This window comes from Phocoena phocoena, chromosome X (genome assembly GCF_963924675.1).
Source record: "Phocoena phocoena chromosome X, mPhoPho1.1, whole genome shotgun sequence".
NCBI lineage: Eukaryota > Metazoa > Chordata > Mammalia > Artiodactyla > Phocoenidae > Phocoena > Phocoena phocoena.
In genome coordinates this window covers 12,189,361-12,209,743 of record NC_089240.1, presented here as the reverse complement: position 1 = coordinate 12,209,743, position 20,383 = coordinate 12,189,361, and the positions used below count along the sequence as shown (strand labels likewise).

Sequence of the window (20,383 nt, the reverse complement as noted above, 5' to 3'; positions counted from 1 at the left end):
CCTTGGTAAGGTTGTAACTTTCCTTCCCTGTTCCACGGTCCGCTCTGTGCCCTTTCTTCTACAGGTCCACCTTTAGTCCCTGTTGTTCCATATCTCTCCTCAGCGCTCACTTTGATTTCGGTGATCAGACTGATTACAGAGCCACCGACATTTGAAAAACGTGGCTGGCTGCTCGTTGCTTACCGTGGCTGGTAAACTCAAGTGGAGTTCCACCCAGAGCTACAGATGCCATGTTATAGTCAACCCATTAACTGGTGACAGTGTTGAAGGTCATTCCCTATTCTAAATAGAGGGAATAGCTTTTGGTCGCTGGAGAAGTTGTTGGAGAATTTAAACCCACAAAACATGGGCGAGGTGGTGTTTCCCTAGCTAAGAGAATTTGTGCTGTAACTGTTTTCTCCCACTTTGGGCTGCAGGCCACGTGGAGTGCATTGAGTCTCTTGTGGCTCATGGGGGCGACGTTGACCGTAACATCAGCCACCTGGGCACACCGTTATATTTGGCTTGTGAAAATCTGCAGGTGGCCTGTGCCAAGAAGCTTCTGGAATCAGGTAAAACCAAAAGCAAAACATAACAAGGAAAGTAAATGAAAAGTAAATTAAAGGTATCTGAAAGCTCTTTCTGTTGTAGCAGAGGAAAGAGCGCGGGCAATGGAGTCGCACAGGATCAGAGTTCATATTGACTGTGTTTCCGTGGGGAATTAGTTTAAACTGTTTCAACTTTAGTTCTCTCACTTGTACTGAGAATAGTGATAATGATAATGATGATGACATCTCCCAGGATGGTCCTCAGTGATTATTAGTTTCTCCTCCCTCCCTCTGACCATTGGTATTATTAGGCCCTGAGTAACTTGCACAGCTGCTGGATTAGGGCTGAATCTTCAGATTTGGGGCCGCCTTCACAGTTCTCTTTGATTTGGAAATAGAACTTGCCCCATTTTTACTCCATTGTGAATATTATATTTTCGAAAAGTCGTAGGTCGCATCATTCTTTCTCACCTTCCTGCTGTTATCCAGCCCCTTCTTCTACACTTGGGATACCACTTCATCACCTCTTTAATTATTTGAGTCCTGGTTATTCTTTAAAAACCCAGTAATCTTGCCCTGCACTGAATGCTCTTACGGTTCCCATTGCCTTCTACTCACTTGGCAGCCATTACCATGAATTAGGAGATGGGTTCTCTCTCTCCTTCTCTCCCTCTCTTTCTTCTATTACCCTAGGTGGATTTTAAGCTCCTAGTCAGGAAAGGGCCATGTTTGGCACCCCTCACAAAGCCAAGACCAATACAGTTAACATTTGTTGACTGGACATAGATTCCCATTTTACTAGAGGGACAGCAGCCCAGGCAAAGTCATATGTCCCCACACATCACAGCAGGAGCCAGCATCTGGACTGGGGTAGGGATTTTCTGAGAGTGTAAGGATGGAACTGGGTGGGGGTGGTCCTCGAATTCTACCTTATCCCCGAAGAGGAGGGCTTTGCCCCCTTCCCCGTGATCTTGGGATTGGCCACCCCAGTCTAGACAATGCTGCCATAATTGATTGCCCTTCACAGTCCAAATCACATGGTCCCAAGTCTCTGGTTTAAACCTCACGGCAGTTGCTCGACGTGTAAATGTGGATAATTGCCATAGGTGAGATTTCACCATCTAGCCTCACTTCCGGCCTGTACTGGCTAATATTTGGGCTCCGTTAATAGTGAATGTGCAGCTTTCATGCCACCAGGATTCTTCTTGCATGTGTCACACCTGTGTGGAGTGCTCAAAGGCAAGCTTTTCAACCTCATACGTCACAGAGCTCCCGTGGTACCTTCGGTCACATTGTCAAGTGGCATTTTCCCCATATTATTAAATGGAATCAAGTCGTCTCCTGTTTTCTCAGGAGAACTACTGTGCCTGCTATGGACGCCCTTTTGTTAGGGAATTTTGAGGTGCAGTGCTTTGAGAAGGGGGCTCTTGCACTCTGCTGACTCTGACTCTGTTGTTCTCGTGACTGTTTAGGAGCGAGCGTGAACCAAGGCCGGGGGCTGGATTCCCCTCTGCACGCGGTGGCCAGGGCGTCCAGTGGGGAGCTGGCCTGCCTGCTCATGGACTTTGGAGCAGACACCCAGGCCAGGGATGCTGAAGGCCACCGTCCCTTGGAGCTGGTGCCGCCAGAGAGCCCCCTGAGCCAGCTCTTCTTGCAGAGAGAAGGTGCTTCTCCTTTGCCTGAATCTAAGCCCTAATCCATAGACTCCTGTGGGCTCTAGCAGGAGGCAGGTACTTACCGAATTCTGACTTCGGGTCTTATGAAAAAGATTGTTCTCTGCCTTCACGAAACGTGGGGAGCTGAGATAGTTTAGTATTCGGCAAGGTACAGTACTGGTTATATAATAAATAACCATCCTGCTCTTTGGCATGTTGGAGACAGGCTGTTTGGATGATCTAATGCTCATATGTGGGATAGGCCAGCTTTCAAAGAATTAAGATATTGTTTTAAAATGTTAAAGTTACCTAAGACGTGCTGTATTTAAAAAAAAAATGTATTGGGGTATAGTTGGTTTACAATGTTGTGTTAGTTTCAGGTGTACGACATGCTTTATTTTTTTTTTACATTTATTTTATTGAAGTATAGCTGATTTTATAATGTTACGTTTATTTCTGCTGTACAGCAAAGTGATTCACTTATACATATACATTCTTTTTCGTATTCTTTTCCGTTATGGTTTATCACAGGATACTGAATATAGTTCCCTGTGCTCTACAGTAGGACCTTGTTTATCCATTCTATATATACTAGTTTGCATCTGCTAACCCCAAACTCCCAATCCATCCCTCCCCCACCCCCCTCCCCCTTGGCAACCACAAGGCTGTTCTCTATGCCTGTGAGTCTGTTTCTGTTTTGTAGATAAGTTCACTTGTGTCATATTTTAGATTCCACATATAAGTGATATAATAGGGTATTTGTAAGCCATGCTTTAGAGAGATGCAGCAGAAGGGTCTTTGGGGTGCCCCAAAGACATGCCCCAGGATGTCTTACTGCAGTACAGATGGGCTGAACTACTGGGCATTTGGCTTCTGGGATGGTGGGTAAGAATGCAACTCATTGAGTATTACACGGTATTACTTTCATGATGCACAGCAATCGGGAGACATTTACTATCGGCTTGGCCAAAAAGTTCGTTCGGGTTTTCCGTGACATCTTATGGAAAAATCCGGACGAACTTTTTGGCCAATCCAATATAATAAGTTAATCAACACTGAGTCCACACTCCAATATAAATAAAAACTGACACTCCTGACCCAAACCACTAAACACTGGGGTTGAGCAGTGTCCAAGGGGATGGGGCACTTCCCTGGGCTGCGAGGTCACGGGTGGGCTGGGGTGGGGAGCAGAGACCCCTCAGATTGCATTCTTGATCGTCCCTAGAGGTGGAGAGCAGCCAGCTCAGGACCTGCTTTTTTTTACCGGAGTGTCGACTTTGTTGAGTCTTAGGGGTTGTGGGAGTTTGAAGCAGGCTTCCCTACCAGAAGGATTCTTTTTTATTTTTTATTTAATTTAATTTATTTATTTTTGGCTGCGTTGGGTCTTCGTTGCTGCACGCGGGCTTTCTCTAGTTGCGGGGAGCGGGGGCTACTCTTCGTTGCGGTGCGCGGGCTTCTCATTGCGGTGGCTTCTCTTGTTGTGGAGCACGGGCTCAGGTGCGCAGGCTCAGTAGTTGTGGCGCACGGGCTTAGTTAGTTACTCTGTGGCATGTGGGATCTTCCCAGACCAGGGCTCGAACCCGTATCCCCTGCACTGGCAGACGGATTCTTAACCACTGTACCACCAGGGAAGTCCCAGAAGGATTCTGATGTCATGTAATCTGGTTATTTTCTCCCCACATGCTGAGAATTAGGGCTCTGGGCAGAATTGTAAAGTGGCCCCTGAATCCTTCTTCCTGCTACACCCACTGCCGCAGCGTACTTGTGGCCACAGCCTGCCTTGGGGCCCCCCAAACAAGGCCTGTGCTCCCCAAGCCGAGGCACAAGGAACAGTCCAATAGAAACCCCTTTATGAGAAGCAGTGGGGTCACCCCCAGGCAACTCTGCCCGTACTTTGACAATTTCTTGTTTTCAAAAAATTGTATCTCTATAGACGGGGCTGATTTCTCCAGCAGGCACAGATGGCACAATGCGTGGGGTCCACCATGTTTTTAGGGGCCCGCAGAAATGTTTTAATTTCTTTTAAAATCAGAAGGAAAAACAATGAATAAAACTCAACCTGGGTTATATTCATCTTTATACTGGCACTTGTCCCTGACATTGTATCTAGCACATGTGATTAGTAACTTCCTTCAAAGTGCTTTAGTGAGAGGAGATTGAGTTCAGTTGCCCCACACTATGCCTTTTGCAGCTCGTTAATAAATGCTTTGAGCACAGTGGGAAATCCTTCATTAATATACGCCTTGAGCACACTGAACATATCTGGAAGGTGCCCTAAATTTCAACAGGGACCTTGTGAATGTGCTCTGAGGACCTGATTGAAAATATTTCCTTTCTTTCTTTCCTTGTGTATATGTCTGTTTCTACCTCTCCTTGTTTTCCATCACCCGAGAAGTATGCAACCCAGTTTATCCTGTAGCTTGCGGTGATGCTATAGGATATTGAAGCCAAATCCGGCCTCTGTACCCTGACACTGAATTAAATCTCAGAGACAGAATTTTGGGTGAAGTAGAAAAGAATAGCTTTATTACTTTGCCAGGCAAAGGGGGCCACGGCGGGCTAATGCCCTCAAAACTGTGTGTCCCCACCTGGAGGGGGTAGTCAGGAGTTTGATAGTAATGGTTCAAGGAGGGCGTGATCAGCTCGTGGACGTTCTTCTGATTGGTTGGTGGTGAAGTTGGAACCTTCTGGTTCCAGCTGGTCTGGGGTCTACGTGCTTGTGGGCAGCATGCAGTTAACTTCTCCCACCTGGCGGGGGCTTCAGCATCTGCTGAACAGCTCAAAGATATTGTTATGTGTGTCCCTTGAGGGGAACCAGGACCCTGCCCCAAGGCGGCACTGTTGTTTCTCTTGACTGTTCCTCCCTTGTCTCCGCATCCCCTCCATTCCCTAATTAGCATCGGTTTGAACCTGCTTCTTGGAACTCAGGGAAGGTCAGGGAGGCTGAATGAAGCCTATTTCCAGTAATCAAGAAATGGGGGGGCTTCCCTGGTGGCACAGTGGTTGAGAGTCCGCCTGCCGATGCAGGGGACACGGGTTTGTGCCCCGGTCCGGGAAGATCCCACATGCCACGGAGCGGCTGGGCCCGTGAGCCATGGCCGCTGAGCCTGCACGTCCGGAGCCTGTGCTCCACAATGGGAGAGGCCACAACAGTGAGAGGCCCGCGTACCGGAAAAGAAAAAAGGGGGGGACACGGAAGGGCTTTTGTGCCCTGGAGTCCCACAGGGTCCTGCTTGGTATCAAAGTTAGAGGCCACTGTACCCTTTTGGTTGCATTTTCAACCCTGGCCACACAATACAGTGACCTGGGACACGTGCCTTTACAAAAACCAGATGCACAGGCCCCACCCAACAGTAACTGAAGCAACATGCCTGGGGTGGAGTTTAAAGCCCTCCCTGCCCCGCCCCCAGCCAGGCTTGAGGGCTACTGCTTTATGGGATTCTTGAAGGTATACAGCTTTGCCTTTTAAAAAGTTTTTAATAACCAAAAGGGAATTCCCATTACAATTTAGTGCAGGGGCTGGGGATGGGAAATCATTTCCCATCTTTTTACCCTATGACAGGGTTTTTCAAGCTCATTTTGGGCCAGATGGGGGCCATCCTGTCCTGTGCACTGTAGGATGTTTAGCAGCATCCCTGTCATCCACCCACTAGATGGTAGTAGCAACACCGCCCCCACAAGTTGTGACAAAAAAAATTAGCTCCAGATATTGCCAAGTGTCCCTAGGGAGCAAAATACTCCCTCCCCCCCTTGAGAATCGCTGTCTTAAGATGTAAACACTTGGCTGGATCCCTATGCAAGGTTTGTGCTAGTTCACTTTTCACCTGTGAGTTGAAGCACTGGGACAACTCTGAATGCAGAATATAAAAACAAATATGAAAAGACCTGTATGCACAAAACTATGACACTGATGAAAGAAATTAAAGATGATACAAACAGATGGAGAGATATACCATGTTCTTGGAATAGAAGAATCAACATTGTGAAAACGACTATACTACCCAAAGCAATCTACAGATTCAGTGCAATCCCTATCAAACTACCAATGGCATTCTTCACAAAACTAGAACAAAAAATTTCACGATTTATATGGAAACACAAAAGACCCTGAATAGCCAAAGCAATCTTGAGAAAGAAAAACAGAGCTGGAGGAATCAGGCTCCCGGACTTCAGACTATACTACAAAGCTACAGCTATCAAGACAGTATGGTACTGGCAGAAAAACAGAAATATAGATCAATGGGACAGGATAGAAAGCCCAGAGATAAACCCACGCACATATGGGCACCTAATTTATGACAAAGGAGGCAAGAACATACAATGGAGAAAGGACAGCCTCTTCAATAAGTGGTGCTGGGAAAACTGGACAGCTACATGTAAAAGAATGAAATTAGAACACTCCCTAACACCATACACAAAAATAAACTCAAAATGGATTAAAGACCTAAATGTAAGGCCAGATACTATCAAACTCTTAGAGGAAAACATAGGCAGAACACTCTATGACATAAATCACAGCAAGGTCCTTTTTGACCCACCTCCTAGAGAAATGCAAATAAAAACAAAAATAAACAAATGGGACCAAATGAAACTTAAAAGCTTTTGCACAGCAAAGGAAACCATAAACAAGACGAAAAGACAGCCCTCAGAATGGGAGAAAATATTTGCAAATGAAGCAACTGACAAAGGATTAATCTCCAAAATTTACAAGCAGCTCATGCAGCTCAATATCAAAAAACAGACAGCCCAATCCAAAAATGGGCAGAAGACCTAAATAGACATTTCTCCAAAGATATACAGATTGCCAACAGACACATGAAAGGATGCTCAACATCACTAACAATTAGAGAAATGCAAATCAAAACTACAATGAGGTATCACCTCACACCAGTCAGAATGGCCATCATCAAAAAATCTAGAAACAATAAATGCTGGAGAGGGTGTGGAGAAAAGGGAACCCTCTTGCACTGTTTGTGGGAATGTAAATTGATATAGCCACTATGGAGAACAGTATGGAGGTTCCTTAAAAAACTAAAAATAGAACTACCATATGACCCAGCAATCCCACTACTGGGCATATACCCTGAGAAAACCATAATTCAAAAAGAGTCATGTACCACAGTGTTCACTGCAGCTCTATTTACAATAGCCGGGACATGGAAGCAACCTAAGTGCCCATCGACAGATGAATGGATAAAGAAGGTGTGGCACATGTACACAATGGAATATTGCTCAGCCATAAAAAGAAACGAAATTGAGTTATTTGTAGTGAGGTGGATGGACCTAGAGTCTGTCATACAGAGTGAAGTAAGTCAGAAAGAGAAAAACAAATACCGTATGATAACACATATATATGGAATCTAAATAAAACAAGAAAAAATGGTTCTGAAGCACCTAGGGGCAGGACAGGAATAAAGATGCAGACCTAGCGAATGGACTTGAGGACATGGGGAGGGGGAAGGGTAAGCTGGGACGAAGTGAGAGAGTGGCATGGACATATATACTCTACCAAATGTAAAATAGATAGCTAGTGGGAAGCAGCTGCATAGCACAGGGAGATCAGCTCGGTGCCTTGTGACCACCTAGAGGGGTGGAATAGGGAGAGTGGGAGGGAGACTCAAGAGGGAGGGGATATGGGGATATGTGAATATGTATAGCTGATTCACTTTGTTATAAAGCAGAAACTAACACACCATTGTAAACTCCAATTAAACTCCAATAAAGATGTTAAAAACAAAAAAATATGACTTCAGGTAACATTTATGCTTCACTGATAGCTTCTTATATTTGAATATCTTAAAACTGCTAAATTATAAAAGTATTTGCATCCAGAAATATGACCTTATTTTTTTTTAAAGGTAAAGACAAGAAAGGCATTAAACATGGATTTTCTTGTCATTGCTGGGATTTCCATACTTTTGTAATTCCAAAATTAGCTCCCATAAGCCTCCATTGGTGAGACTGAGCTTTGAAGGTCTTTGTTCTAAATCAAAACCTAGCAAACTCATTTCAATGAGATACTAGAAAAGAGAGAACATGGCCTAAAAATGCCTCCTACAAAAAGCAGAACATGGTCTTAAGCTGCACCATATTATTTCCTTATAATAGTGTCATAGCTTGTATGCTTTCAACGAAGGAAGGGAAAAGTCTTAGATCAGTGAAACCCATGGGTGACTTGTCTTATCATCTTTCTCCAGGGCCCCCTTCTTTGATGCAGTTATGCCGCCTTAGAATTTGGAAGTGCTTTGGGATCAAGCAGTATCATAAGATCACCGGACTCAGCCTCCCTGAGGAGCTGAAATGGTTTCTCCTCCACATTTAAATGTGTCAAGGGAATGGCATCACAAACGACAGACAAACGTTATCGAGTGTTGAGGCCACTGGGATTTTAAAATAAAGTCAGGTTTATTAGAGTTTGGCTAGTTTTTTTTTTTTTCAAGGAGATTTTTATTTGTAAAGGAACATACTGAGTACTTTTGTGTTATTGGTTGGAGGGCATGAAAAATTCCACCACACCCCTCCGCCCCCTGCCGCCTGCAAGAGGGTGGCTAAGATAACAACTACGGTGTTGATCGTGCCAAGCCCTGAGCTGGGAACGCTTTACGCTTCACCCAATTTAGCTCTCACAGCAACCCCACCAGGTGGGTACTATGCTCTCCCCTTCTCCAGGTGAGACCCTGAGACTCAGGGAAGTCAGTTTGTCCCATAACCCCCAGTGAGGACAGGCAACCAGACGAACACCAACAGCATAGCACTTGCTAGTTCAGTTAATTTCATTAGTTCATTTGTTCAGGACACATCATGCATCTTCTAGAACTGTGCTGTTCAGTGCAATAGCTACTAGCCCAGTGGTTCTCAAGCAGGGGCGATTTTTCCCCTTAGGGGGTATTTGTCAATGTCTGGAGACTTTTATGATTGTCACAACTGAGGGCGAGGGTATGCCTGGCCAGTGGGTAGAGGCCAGGGCTGTTGCTAAGTACCCTACAGTGCACAAGACAAGCCACCACAGCAAAGCATGATCCAGCCCAAAATGTCAATAGTGCCAAGGTTGAGAAACCCTACACTAGCCGTATGTGGCTATTTAAAAAATGTAAATTAATTAAAATTAGATACAATTAAAAATCCAGTTCCTAAGAGTCATTAGCCACATTTCAGTTTAATAACCACACGTGGCCAGTGACTACTGTATCGGACATCACAGACACGTATAGATCATCGCAGAAAGTTCTGTTGTTCCATGGTTGCAGGAATTCCTATTCGACAGCACTGTTCAGATGCTTGACAAGTGGATTTTAACTGCCTTTCAGTGTCTGGTTTATATGAGACCTGTGATATAATTTAGTAATGATGGCTGTAGTTTGTCTTCTCTCTGAGACATGAATTTGGTGCTTCGTTGGATCAAGAGAAAGTAAGAAAAATGTTGTACCCACTTAAGGCAAATCGTTACCTGTAAGATGACATATGGCCTAGATGACCTGTAAAGATATTTCCTATGTAATTTTTTGTGATTCTAAATTCAGTTTGCTATATGAAAAAGAAGACTCCAGAATTTTGTTCCAAAATGCCCAACTAGTTACCCAGAAGATGGCGCTGCTGGCACACAATCATTTAAGCGAAACAGTTCCTCCTCATAAATGACCCATTGTAAGATGGTTTACAACATAGGCTCTGGAAATTTCCATGCAGGGATGAAAACTTCGCAGTGGTAAATTCCATTGACACTGGGTTTTCTTCTCTTCCAGTGTGCTCAGAAATTCAAATGTGAATTTATATCACCTCCCTGCTTTTTTTTTTTTCTTTCTTGGTCTGATCATGTTTACATTTTTAACTGCTCAGAATTTAGACATAAAATGAACACCAACAGCATACCACTTGCTAGTTCAGTTAATTTCATTAGTTCATTTGTTCAGGACATATTTAGTGAGTGCCAGGCACTATTCTAGGCACCAGGGTAGCCACAGTGAAGGAGATGTGGGCAAAGGTTCTGACTTTCTGGAATTCACACTCTAGTCGGGAGAATCATTTAAAAAAAATTTTTTTTTTTTTAATTTTGGCTGCACTGGGTCTCCGTTGAGATGCATGGGCTTCTCATTGAGGTGGCTTCTCTTGCTGTGGTATGCAGGCTTCAGTAGTTGTGGCATACGAGCTCAGTAGTTGGGGCTCAGCAGGCTCAGTAGTTGTGGCCCACAAGCTTAGTTGCTCCGCGGCATGTGGGATCTTCCCAGACCAGGGTTCGAACCCGTGTCCCCTGCATTGCAAGGCGGACTCTCAACCACTGCGCCACCAGAGAAGCCCCGGGAGAATTATTTGCTAAGGAGTAAGGAGCTTAGGCATTTTGCTGTAGTTTTCTTTTTGAAAACACTAGGTTTGTTTTTGTTTGTTTTTTAAATAGCCTGGTTTCTCATAGAAAATATATCGGACAGAATGTTGCTTATGTTAATCCACGCTTGGCCAAATTCTCTGAGTTTAACCCAGGACTGTACAAAAGTACTAGAACAGCATTTTTCTTCTCAGATCTTCCAGCCAGTTAACCAATTTGCACATCCATATAATAGATGGTCATCTGCACAAATGGGAAAAATACCACCCCCACCTGCCTCATTGCAACTTAGGAAAATTTCAAATTACTTCACTTAGTAGTGCTCAGAAAGAAGATGCTATTTAAATAGGAAGTCTATTTTTATGAGTCTAGATGTGGTTATATTTATAAGTGATATACACCTTTGAACGCTTTATCATCACGATCTGGCACAGCCTCATAAATTCCATCATCAAAGCTGGTTCGGTGACATTTAATAGAACCCCACCTTTTTGAATGAGGGATGTAAATTTTTAGCATCGTGAAACCATCTTTTATAAATGCTAATTACTTTGTTTTAAGAGTGCAAACTTCCCACACATTTCTTGTAGCCCAGTCTCATATTGTAAGTTTACTACATTCTCTTGGTTTTATCCGGTAGAAACACCACTTGGTACAAAAAGAAGGCAAGAGGAGGCCGGCGAAGGATGATTGTTTTCTTCTGCGTTTATATTGGGGCTAATCGACATGGTTTGATACTCCATGTTCCAGGCTGGAGTAGTTAATCATTAAGCAGTCACTCGGGCTCAGAAACAATGGAACGAGATGTGCTCTGCTGTCTGATCTGGGGCACGGGGTGCGGGGGGGGGGGGTGGGGGTGGGGGTGGACATTTACAATCTGATGAAAGCCCAGCATTAGGGCTCGTGTAGAAGACCTGATCAGCAACAAAATCAGCTAAACAACAGCTCGCGTTTTGGAGGGCTTGCTAAGGGCTAGACCCCTCGCACCAGTGTTTTAGAAGCCTTACCTTCCAACCTTCACAACTCTGGTATCCCCATTTTACAGATGGGGGTGCACAGGGGGAAAGGAATTTGCAAAAAGTCACAGGTGGTGAAGGAAGTTTTTTTTTTTTTTTTTTTTGCGGTACGCGGGCCTCTCACTGTTGTGGCCTCTCCCGTTGTGGAGCACAGGCTCCGGACGCGCAGGCTCAGCGGCCATGGCTCACGGGCGCAGCCGCTCCGTGGCACGTGGGATCCTCCCGGACCCGGGCACGGACCCGCGCCCCCCACATCAGCAGGCGGACTCTCAACCACTGCGCCACCAGGGAAGCCTGAAGCCAGACTTTAATGCAGAAGCCAGAGCTCTTACCCATTATACGCCCTGCCTTCTATTTTCTTCAGGAAATCCCAGAGCTCTGGTTCCTGGGTCCTAAAGCCCCTGCTTAGTTTCCCAGAAGGCCTTGGAAGTGGAGGCGGAGCCACGTCCTTAGGTCAAAGGTCTCGGCAGAGGTCAGGAGGCTGTGTCGGGTTTAGCTCGAACATCGCCCGACTCTTACCCCAGCCACGGGAACCAGCCTGGGAGCCCCCAGACTTGCTGCGTCTTGAAGCAGGTGGGTCAGCCTTGCCCTGCCAGTGATGCTGGCGAACAATGCCTTCCCGGGGGACCAAGCCCCACGTGGCAAAGGAAATTTTTTTCGAACTGAGAGTATTTGGTACTGATTTCGTCAGTGAAAAGTCGTTATCTGTAATGGGCAGGGTGGAGGGGAAGCTGTCTGGGCTTTGAACAACATCGTCTGGCTGTGCATTTGCGAGTTGTGCATGTTTTTTTTTTCTTGCTGTACTAGTGTTCTATTGCCGCATAACAAAGTATCACAAACTTAGTGGCTTAAAGCAACATGAATTTATTATCTCATAGTTTCTGTAGGTCAGAGGTCCAGGCATGGCGTGACTGCATTCTCTGCTCAGGGACTCACAGGGCTGAAATCAAGGTGCTGGCTAAGGCCACAGTTCTCATCCAGGGCTCAGGGGTCTTCCTCCAAGATGACTGGTTGTTGGTAGAATTCAGTATCTTGCACCCGTGGAACTCAGGTCCCTGTTTTCACGCCTGCTAGCTGTCAGCTGAGGACTGCTCTCAGTATCTAGAGACCACCCACAGTTCCCTGCCATGTGGTCCCCTCCGTAGGAAGTTCACAACATGGATTCTGGCTTTTTTCCTGGCCGTGGAGTGCATCTCCCTGCATTCCTATGCTGTGAGCAGCTGGAGGAAATTCTCTGCTTCTAAAGGGCCCACCTGATGAGGTCAGGCCTACCTGGATAATCTCCTGATTTGGGACCTTAATTACACCTGAAAAATCCCTTCAAATGAGCACCTAGATTAGTGTTTAATTTAATAACTAGCAGAAGGAGTGTGTACACCAGGGGCCCAGAATCTTGGGGGCCATTTCAGAATTCTGCCTACCATACCTACTAATGGCTAATAACCATCAACGTTGTGTCAATTTATCTGAGGTCCGATATATAATAACATGATAATGATTGTTTTTGTTATATAATCAAACATGTATATAGTGCTTACTCTATATCAGGCGTGGCTCTAAGAATTTCACAAACATCAAGTCATTTAATACTTACAGTAATCCTGTGATATACATTTTACAGCTAAGGAGACAGCCACAGGGAGGTCAGGTAACTTCCCCCAGGTCATACAGAACTGTCAGGGACCACATAATTCCTTTAATCACATCAAGCCTAGATCAACAAGGTTGGCAATGATGAAGGAAGGGCTAGGTGGGGCCAAGAAGTGGGACTTCTCAGCCTTGCCTCCATTCCCTCTGGAGCCTGCTCACTAAGTACAAGGTCACTGGCTTGCCTGCCTGTGGGTGAGTGCGGCTCTCCCTCGTACTGGCTGTCACGATGCTTCTATAAATCTCAGTATGTTGTGGACTGTGTCCCACTAAAATTCGTATGTTGAAATCCTGACCCCCAATGTGATGGTATTTGAGGTGGTGTCTTTGGGAGGTGATTAGGTCATAAAGATGGGGCCCTCATGATTGGATTAGTGCCCTTATAATGGAGACCCCAGAGCATTCTATTGCCTCTTCCACCATGTGAGGACACAGTGAGAAGATGGCCATCTAAGAGCCAAAAGCTGGTCCTCACCAGACACAACATCTACTGCCGCCTTGATCTTAGACTTCCCAGCCTCCAGAAGTGTGAGGAATAAATACTTGTTGTTTAAGCCGCCCAGGCTATGGTGTTTTTGTGATGGCAGCTCGAATGGGACCAAGACAAGGAAGGACAGTTGCAACTAGGCAGATGTTTTACAGGAGACTTCACTACCGTTTATAAAAACGAGAAGGGAAACCAAGTAACATGCTTATAACATGCAGCTATGTTTGCTACTGGTCCACCTCCTGGCCCCTGGCCAACTTCCCTTGCATACTCTAGTTTCCTGTCTGATTCCTTGGGGATGTCACAGGAAGTCTCTTCTATCAGATGGCCTGGCAGCCCCCAAATGCCAGAGGCACTCACCATCAGAGGCAGGATAAGGGGGACTTCTGTTGGATGTAACCTGGAGGCTTGTTTTGGTGAGTCGGGAACAGGAGCTTCCAGGTCTTCCTGTGTCTTTCTCTGGTCCCACCCTTCAGAGTGTGTGGGCTGAGGAAGTTGCGCTCCGGTTTGGCTTCCACCACGGACTTGTCTTGACGAGGAATGCGGCAGGCATTCTTGGCACGCCCTCCTCAGTACAGAAAAGGGCCCAACCTTCACGCCGTATCCCCCATGATGTGCTGGAGGAGAACGTCCTCCTGTCTAATACACCCTACGAGACCTTTGGACTCCGTCAAGTGTATAAATTCTCACTGATTTGCCAAGATTGATTTTCTACCCTTTACTTCACAAAATCCACTGTGAGGCCGAAGCAAGTAAAATTGATTTCCACTCACTTTCCTCCCCACCCAAGGTCTCTTTGCTCACTCCAGGCGATATGAGATTTTTTTTCAACTTTCTATGCCCTTTTGAAAAGCTTTTTCATTTTTAAAGTACAGTGAAATCAGGTGGTTCTACAGGCCTGTGTGGGAATTTTTATGTGATGTTTTAAGTGTTTAAGCTTCATTGGCTTAGAAGATACCTCTGTTGGAAGATACTTCTGTTAGAAGATAACTGCTGGATGCCTGAGTATTTACGTTGTAAACATTGGGCTAGGACCATGAAAACTGGGGATGGTAGCATCCTGCTTTTTGATCAATTCACATGTTGTGTGTTTGACTTAAGAATGCACTTCAGAAAGCCTCAGGTGGAAATTTCTTCCTCTGAGTTGCATTGTACAGACTCAAATGTAGTGGGTCTGCGTTTTACCCTTCTACATAGGATATAAGAAATGTCCCATTTCTTTTAATTCTCAAGTGAATTGGTTCCGAACCACTATCATCCTGGCTGGAAATTCAGCATCAGTCATAATATGGACCCCACTGAAGGGTTAAGCAGAGATGTCAAGCATCTTATGGTACCCGGAACATGCACGGTGGGCCTCCTGGTCTTAGGTGGAGGTGGGCGCTGATGATGTTTGTTGTCCAGTCCCACGTGGTTTCTTGGATGCAGGAGGCTCTGTGGCAACCACGTGACCTAATGCTCAGATGGAGGCTGGGAGCCCTGGTGCCTGAGAGCCAGCCTCCCTCGAGACACCCTGTAGCAATTCTCTCTTAATGCTGTGCCACTTCACCAAGCTGTTGTGTGGGAAGAGGGCGTGAGCACACACTTGTGGCACCCACCCCCAGACCACGGTCCCCTTTCAGGCTCGGGGGAATTAATGTCTCCCCATGTTAACAGATTCCACCCTAGGTCTCCAAGTGTTCTCTGCCTTCAAGCTCTGGGAAAACTTAACATGATCCCCTCAGTGAGTTTCAGAAATGCAAGCCAGGAAAGTGGGCACTTAACACAAAAGGTGGCTGCCTTTAGGGAATCCCAGCCTCCAGTCCTGAATCATAAATGTTCGTGAGCCCAGGGAAGTCCAGGCTCAGGTAGTTTCTATTATTCCAATGAAACAGGAAGAGTGAGTAGGAGAAGGCGACTTTGTAGGTCAGAGGGTGGAAAAGATGTGAAGTGATTGTCTCCAAGAGTGGAAAAGTTAACTGCACCAGAGAACCATGGTAGGATAGCTGGGTATGCAGACTACCCACCTGAGATCTGTCGTCATGATTGTGTTTCTCTTCCAGCTACACTCAGCGCTCAGGTGCAGCCCTGGCATGGGTGACGTGCTGGGAAAGGGGGACAAGGGAGTTAAGAGGAGTACACACACAATGTTCACTGCAGCTCTATTTACAATAGCCAGGATGTGGAAGCAACCTAAGTGTCCATCGGCAGATGAATGGATAAAGAAGATGTGGCACATATACACGATGGAATATTACTCAGCCATAAAAAGAAACGAAATTGAGTTATTTATAGTGAGGTGGATGGACCTAGAGTCTGTCATACAGAGTGAAGTAAGTCAGAAAGAGAAAAACAAATACCGTATGCTGTTTAGATTCCACATATATGTGGAATCTAAAAAAAAAATGGTTCTGAAGAACCTAGGGGCAGGACAGGAATAAAGATGCAGACGTAGAGAATGGACTTGAAGACACGGGGAGGGGGAAGGGTAAGCTGGGACAAAGTGAGAGAGTGGCATGGACATACATACACTACCAAATATAAAATAGTGAGAAGCAGCCACATAGCACAGGGAGATCAGCTTGGTGCTTTGTGACCACCTAGAGGGGTGGGATAGGGAAGGTGGGAGGGAGACACAAGAGGGAGGGAATATGGAGATATGTGTATACGTATAGCTGATTCACTTTGGTATACAGCAGCAACTAACCCAACATTGTAAAGCAATTATACTCCAATAAAGATGTTAAAAAAAAAAAAGGAGTACACAGTGGTATGGTTGCTGTGTAAACTGGGCAAGGAGGGATAGGACAGGGCTGGTAGACAGTAAAAAAGTGGTACGGCCAGTGGGTTGGAAGTCCCAGTGACCTCAGTGAGTCAAAGAGCTATTGGTATCTAGAGCAAGAGGGATTGATTGTTAGTGAGAGGCTGGAAAAAGAGATTTTGGAGGTAGTTTAGTTATTGGAGATGACAGACCTATGAAGAAGTGAGCGCATTAAGTGGGTGGGTTAAGGAAAAAATCATTGGCACTGAAGGCTGCAAGGAACAGAGAAGTGAGAACATAGGGTGAATTACCTTCTCCATGAGCGGGAAAATCGCCAAGAGCAACGACAAGCATAAAAGATTCAGAGGGAGACAGAGAGCTAGGTCTAAACACCAGACATTTGTTGATGACCGTAGCAAGGAGGGGTGGGGGCTTGTATCCTCTGGCGATATTCCTTTAAAAGGAGTTAGAGGTTTGAGGGAGGAGGAATAGGAATGATCTAGAACAGAGGCTGGCAAAGAATGATTAGCAGACCCAATCCATCTTGCCTCCTGTTTTTGCAAATAAAGTTTTCTTGGAACAGAGTGACACCCATTCATTTACATATCCTCAATGTCTGCTTTGGCACTATGTCAAAGTTGAGTAGTTGTGACAGAGACCATAAGGCCTGCAAAGCCTAAATCACTTACTGTCGGGTCCTTCACAGAAAAAAGTTTGCCGACCCCTGAACTAGAATTAGCAGTGAAGAATATTAACCTCACAGTGAAAAGAAAGCACAAGTAATATCACAATAACTTATCTTGCCATACACACGTCAAATCTTTCTGTTCCTTTCAGTTTGGGTCTGCTCTCGGTCACCAGATCAAACATTTTGACTCAATAGATATTTTTTTTTCCACAGTGAAATCAACCCATTGGATGGTTGAAATGACAGAACGACTGGCCACTTTAACTTTGCACCGGAGCCAGCATACATGATTATAGTGTGTGAAATGTACTGAGGTAAATTTCATCAGGTTGCAAATCCAGGTTGCCCATTACTCAAACATAAACCGCAGGCTATAGCACTACCCTGTGGCTTGTTAGGGTACTGAGCAAAGATGCTAGTGGACCTGACTTCCACAACCAATTTCCTGTTCTAGCTTACCTTGTTCCTTGCTATTAGTCTTAAGAATGGGAAACTGGCCTACATGGCTTTGCCCGGTGTAATGAGACAGGCAAACATAGCATTCCTAGAATAGTCGATCTGAGGTTTGCCAGGGGTCACTCACATTCCTTCTCTGGAAAGTTTGAATCAAGCAAAACAAAGACTCAGAGAATGGTCATCTGTGTCAAGTGAATGGTGGGGCACTGGACTAAATAAACATTCATGTGTGCCTCTTGTTAAGCTTCTTGAAATTATCCTTTTTATTCCTTCTCTTTCTGGAACCTGAAATCTGTACGGCTTCTTCTTCCATGAGATTTTTGTCCTTTCACTTAAACTAGCTTGAGTAGATTCTATTCCTTAGAACCAAATGATTACTGAAACAGTCTTGAGTGCCAGACTCTTGGTCATAAGGGGGTCCATTGTCTTGTCTCTTTTAGGATTAAGATGTGTTCCCCAGGCCAGTCGTCCTTTGTACCCTTTGTCATAAGGAGAAAACAATATGGAGGGAGCAGCTCAAATGCAAATCAGTCTTTACCCTTGGGATGACGGTCAACAAACAGCACTAAGGCGAGTCAGTAGGTACACTTACTGTAACAGATACACTTTTCTCGTCTTACTAGGAAGGAATGACACTTGAATAGCAAGAGCCCCTGGGGTTATTTGCCACCCAAAGATAGCCTAGGGATACTCGCAGACAGAGCTAAGAGTGATCGTTTGAGGTGCACGTGGTTTCCTCGGAAGGGTTTTATTAACTGGAACATCACCTTGGTCGTTTTCCTCCCTACGTTTTCCAGAACTGACATTAACCGTGGTGTTTGTAGAAACGTATTTCAAATGTGGTTGTATCAGTTATGCTCTGAACCTGTCAAACTGCAGTGATGGAAAAAAGTTAAGAAAAATAATTCCTCCAGAGCCCCTAGCTGCTGGCAGTTACTGATGGAGACAGGCCCTGTTGTGCCCTTTGGCTTATTAATAAGTTCTTCTGATCCAATCACTTCCTATGTTAATTGGGTTTAGTGAAAATGTATTCTGCTGTTTGGGGATTTAGCAGCAGAAGAAAGGAAGAACAAAGCATGTGTACTAGTACCAGCTACTATGAAAACACTACCCCAGAGTTGTGGAAAGCTTTTGATCAGTGAAAACCCTGATGTTCCAGATCCCAAGGCTCTAGGCGGACTCTCTTTTCCACGCCTGATCAGTGATGACTCCTTTCCCTCTGATGAATGAATAAGCAGCTCTCTGTCTTTAGTTCAATAAACGGTGGATGGAAGGCAGCCATTCTACTAGGCATCCCCCACCATGGTAGTGATGCCAAATTGGTTGTTCAGTGAGGCTGGTAGATAGTTTCCTGATGCTGTGGGTTTCTGTGTCTCATGGGATTTCCACTCTAGGTCCGGATTGGAGATAGCTACCTTATTTTTATTTATTTGTTTATTTTTTAGCATCATGGATTTTATATTTCCTAAGTTTTTTATTTTTATTTTAAAAAATTGTATTGAAGTATAGTTGATTCACAATATTGTGTTAGTTTCAGGCGTACAGCAAAGTGAGTCAGTTATACATATGCATATGTCCACCTTTTTTAGATTCTTTTCCCATATAGGTCATTACAGAGTATTGAGTAGAGTTCCCTGTGCTATACAGTAGGTCCTTATCAGTTATCTATTTTATATATAGTAGTGTGGATATGTCAATCCCAATCTCCCAGTTTATCCCTCCCCTCTCCCCTCTGGTAACCATAAGCCTGTTTTCTACATCGGTGGAGACAGCTACTTTAGAAGGGAGAAAAACCTTAGTTTGATGTGAGACTTCCAACTCTAGCATGCTCGAAGAACTCATCCAAACAGATGACTTTCCCTGTAAACTTTCATCATCTTAGGTTTGTCACAGTGAGCAAAGGTCTGTCTTTAAGTGGAGAGTCGTGGCATAATGAGCTTCTCTGAATAAGCTGGTTAGTCATGAAAAGAATGACTCAGAAATTAGTTCGGAAGCTTGTTTTCATCTGATGTGGACTAACAGGACAGTATTGGACGTTTGGCTGCTCTCAGTTTAGAGGAGCCTTTCAGCAAATGCTTTACCTGACCTAGTGGAGGCCACATAATGACAATAGCTTATTTTTTAATATATATTTTTTGCGGTACGCGGACCTCTCACTGTTGTGGCCTCTCCCGTTGCGGAGTACAGGCTCCGGAAGCGCAGGCTCAGCGGCCATGGCTCACGGGCCCAGCCGCCCTGCGGCATGTGGGATCCTCCCGGACCGGGGCAAGAACCAGCGTCCCCTGCATCGGCAGGCGGACTCCCAACCACTGCGCCACCAGGGAAGCTCATTATTTTTTTAAAAAAAATTTATTTGGTTGAAGTAGAGTAGATTTACAATGTTGTGTTAGTTTCTGCTGTACAGCAAAGTGATTCAGTTATACATATGTACGCATTCTTTTTTATGTTCCTTTCCATTATGGTTTACCATAGGATATTGAATATAGTTCCCTGTGCTATAGAGTAAGACCTTGTTGTTTATCCATTCTCTATATAATAGTTTGCATGTGCTAACCCCAAACTCCCAATCCATCCCTCCCCCACGCCCTTCCCCTTTGGTAACCATTAGTTTGTTCTGTGTCTGTGAGCTTGTTTCTCTTTTGTGAATAAATTCATTTGTACTATTTTTTTAGATTCCACATATAAGTGATATCATATGGTATTTGTCTTTCTCTGTCTGACTTACTTCACTTAGTATGATAATCTGTAGGTTCATCCATGTTGCTGCAAATGGCATTATTTCATTCTTTTTTACGGTTGAGGAGTATTCCATTCTGTATATATATACAATGGAATATTGTAGATATG

At 44.9% G+C, this 20,383-nt stretch overlaps 1 protein-coding gene across 3 annotated transcripts in view; it reads left to right on the top strand.

Moving 5' to 3' along the window:
• Positions 1-8,591, top strand: part of ASB9 (ankyrin repeat and SOCS box containing 9) — a 33,024-nt gene extending 24,433 nt beyond the window's left edge. The window contains exons 4-6 of one of the 3 annotated variants that reach the window (XM_065900650.1): positions 417-551; positions 2,000-2,257; positions 8,380-8,591. In XM_065900650.1, the coding sequence (XP_065756722.1) occupies positions 417-551; positions 2,000-2,223 (359 nt within the window). In that variant the 3' untranslated portion in view covers positions 2,224-2,257; positions 8,380-8,591. Of the gene's footprint in view, positions 1-416; positions 552-1,999; positions 2,258-8,379 lie in introns of those variants that run through there. The other 2 variants (XM_065900647.1, XM_065900648.1) reach the window with 2 other exon arrangements.
• Positions 8,592-20,383: the final 11,792 nt, after the last annotated feature.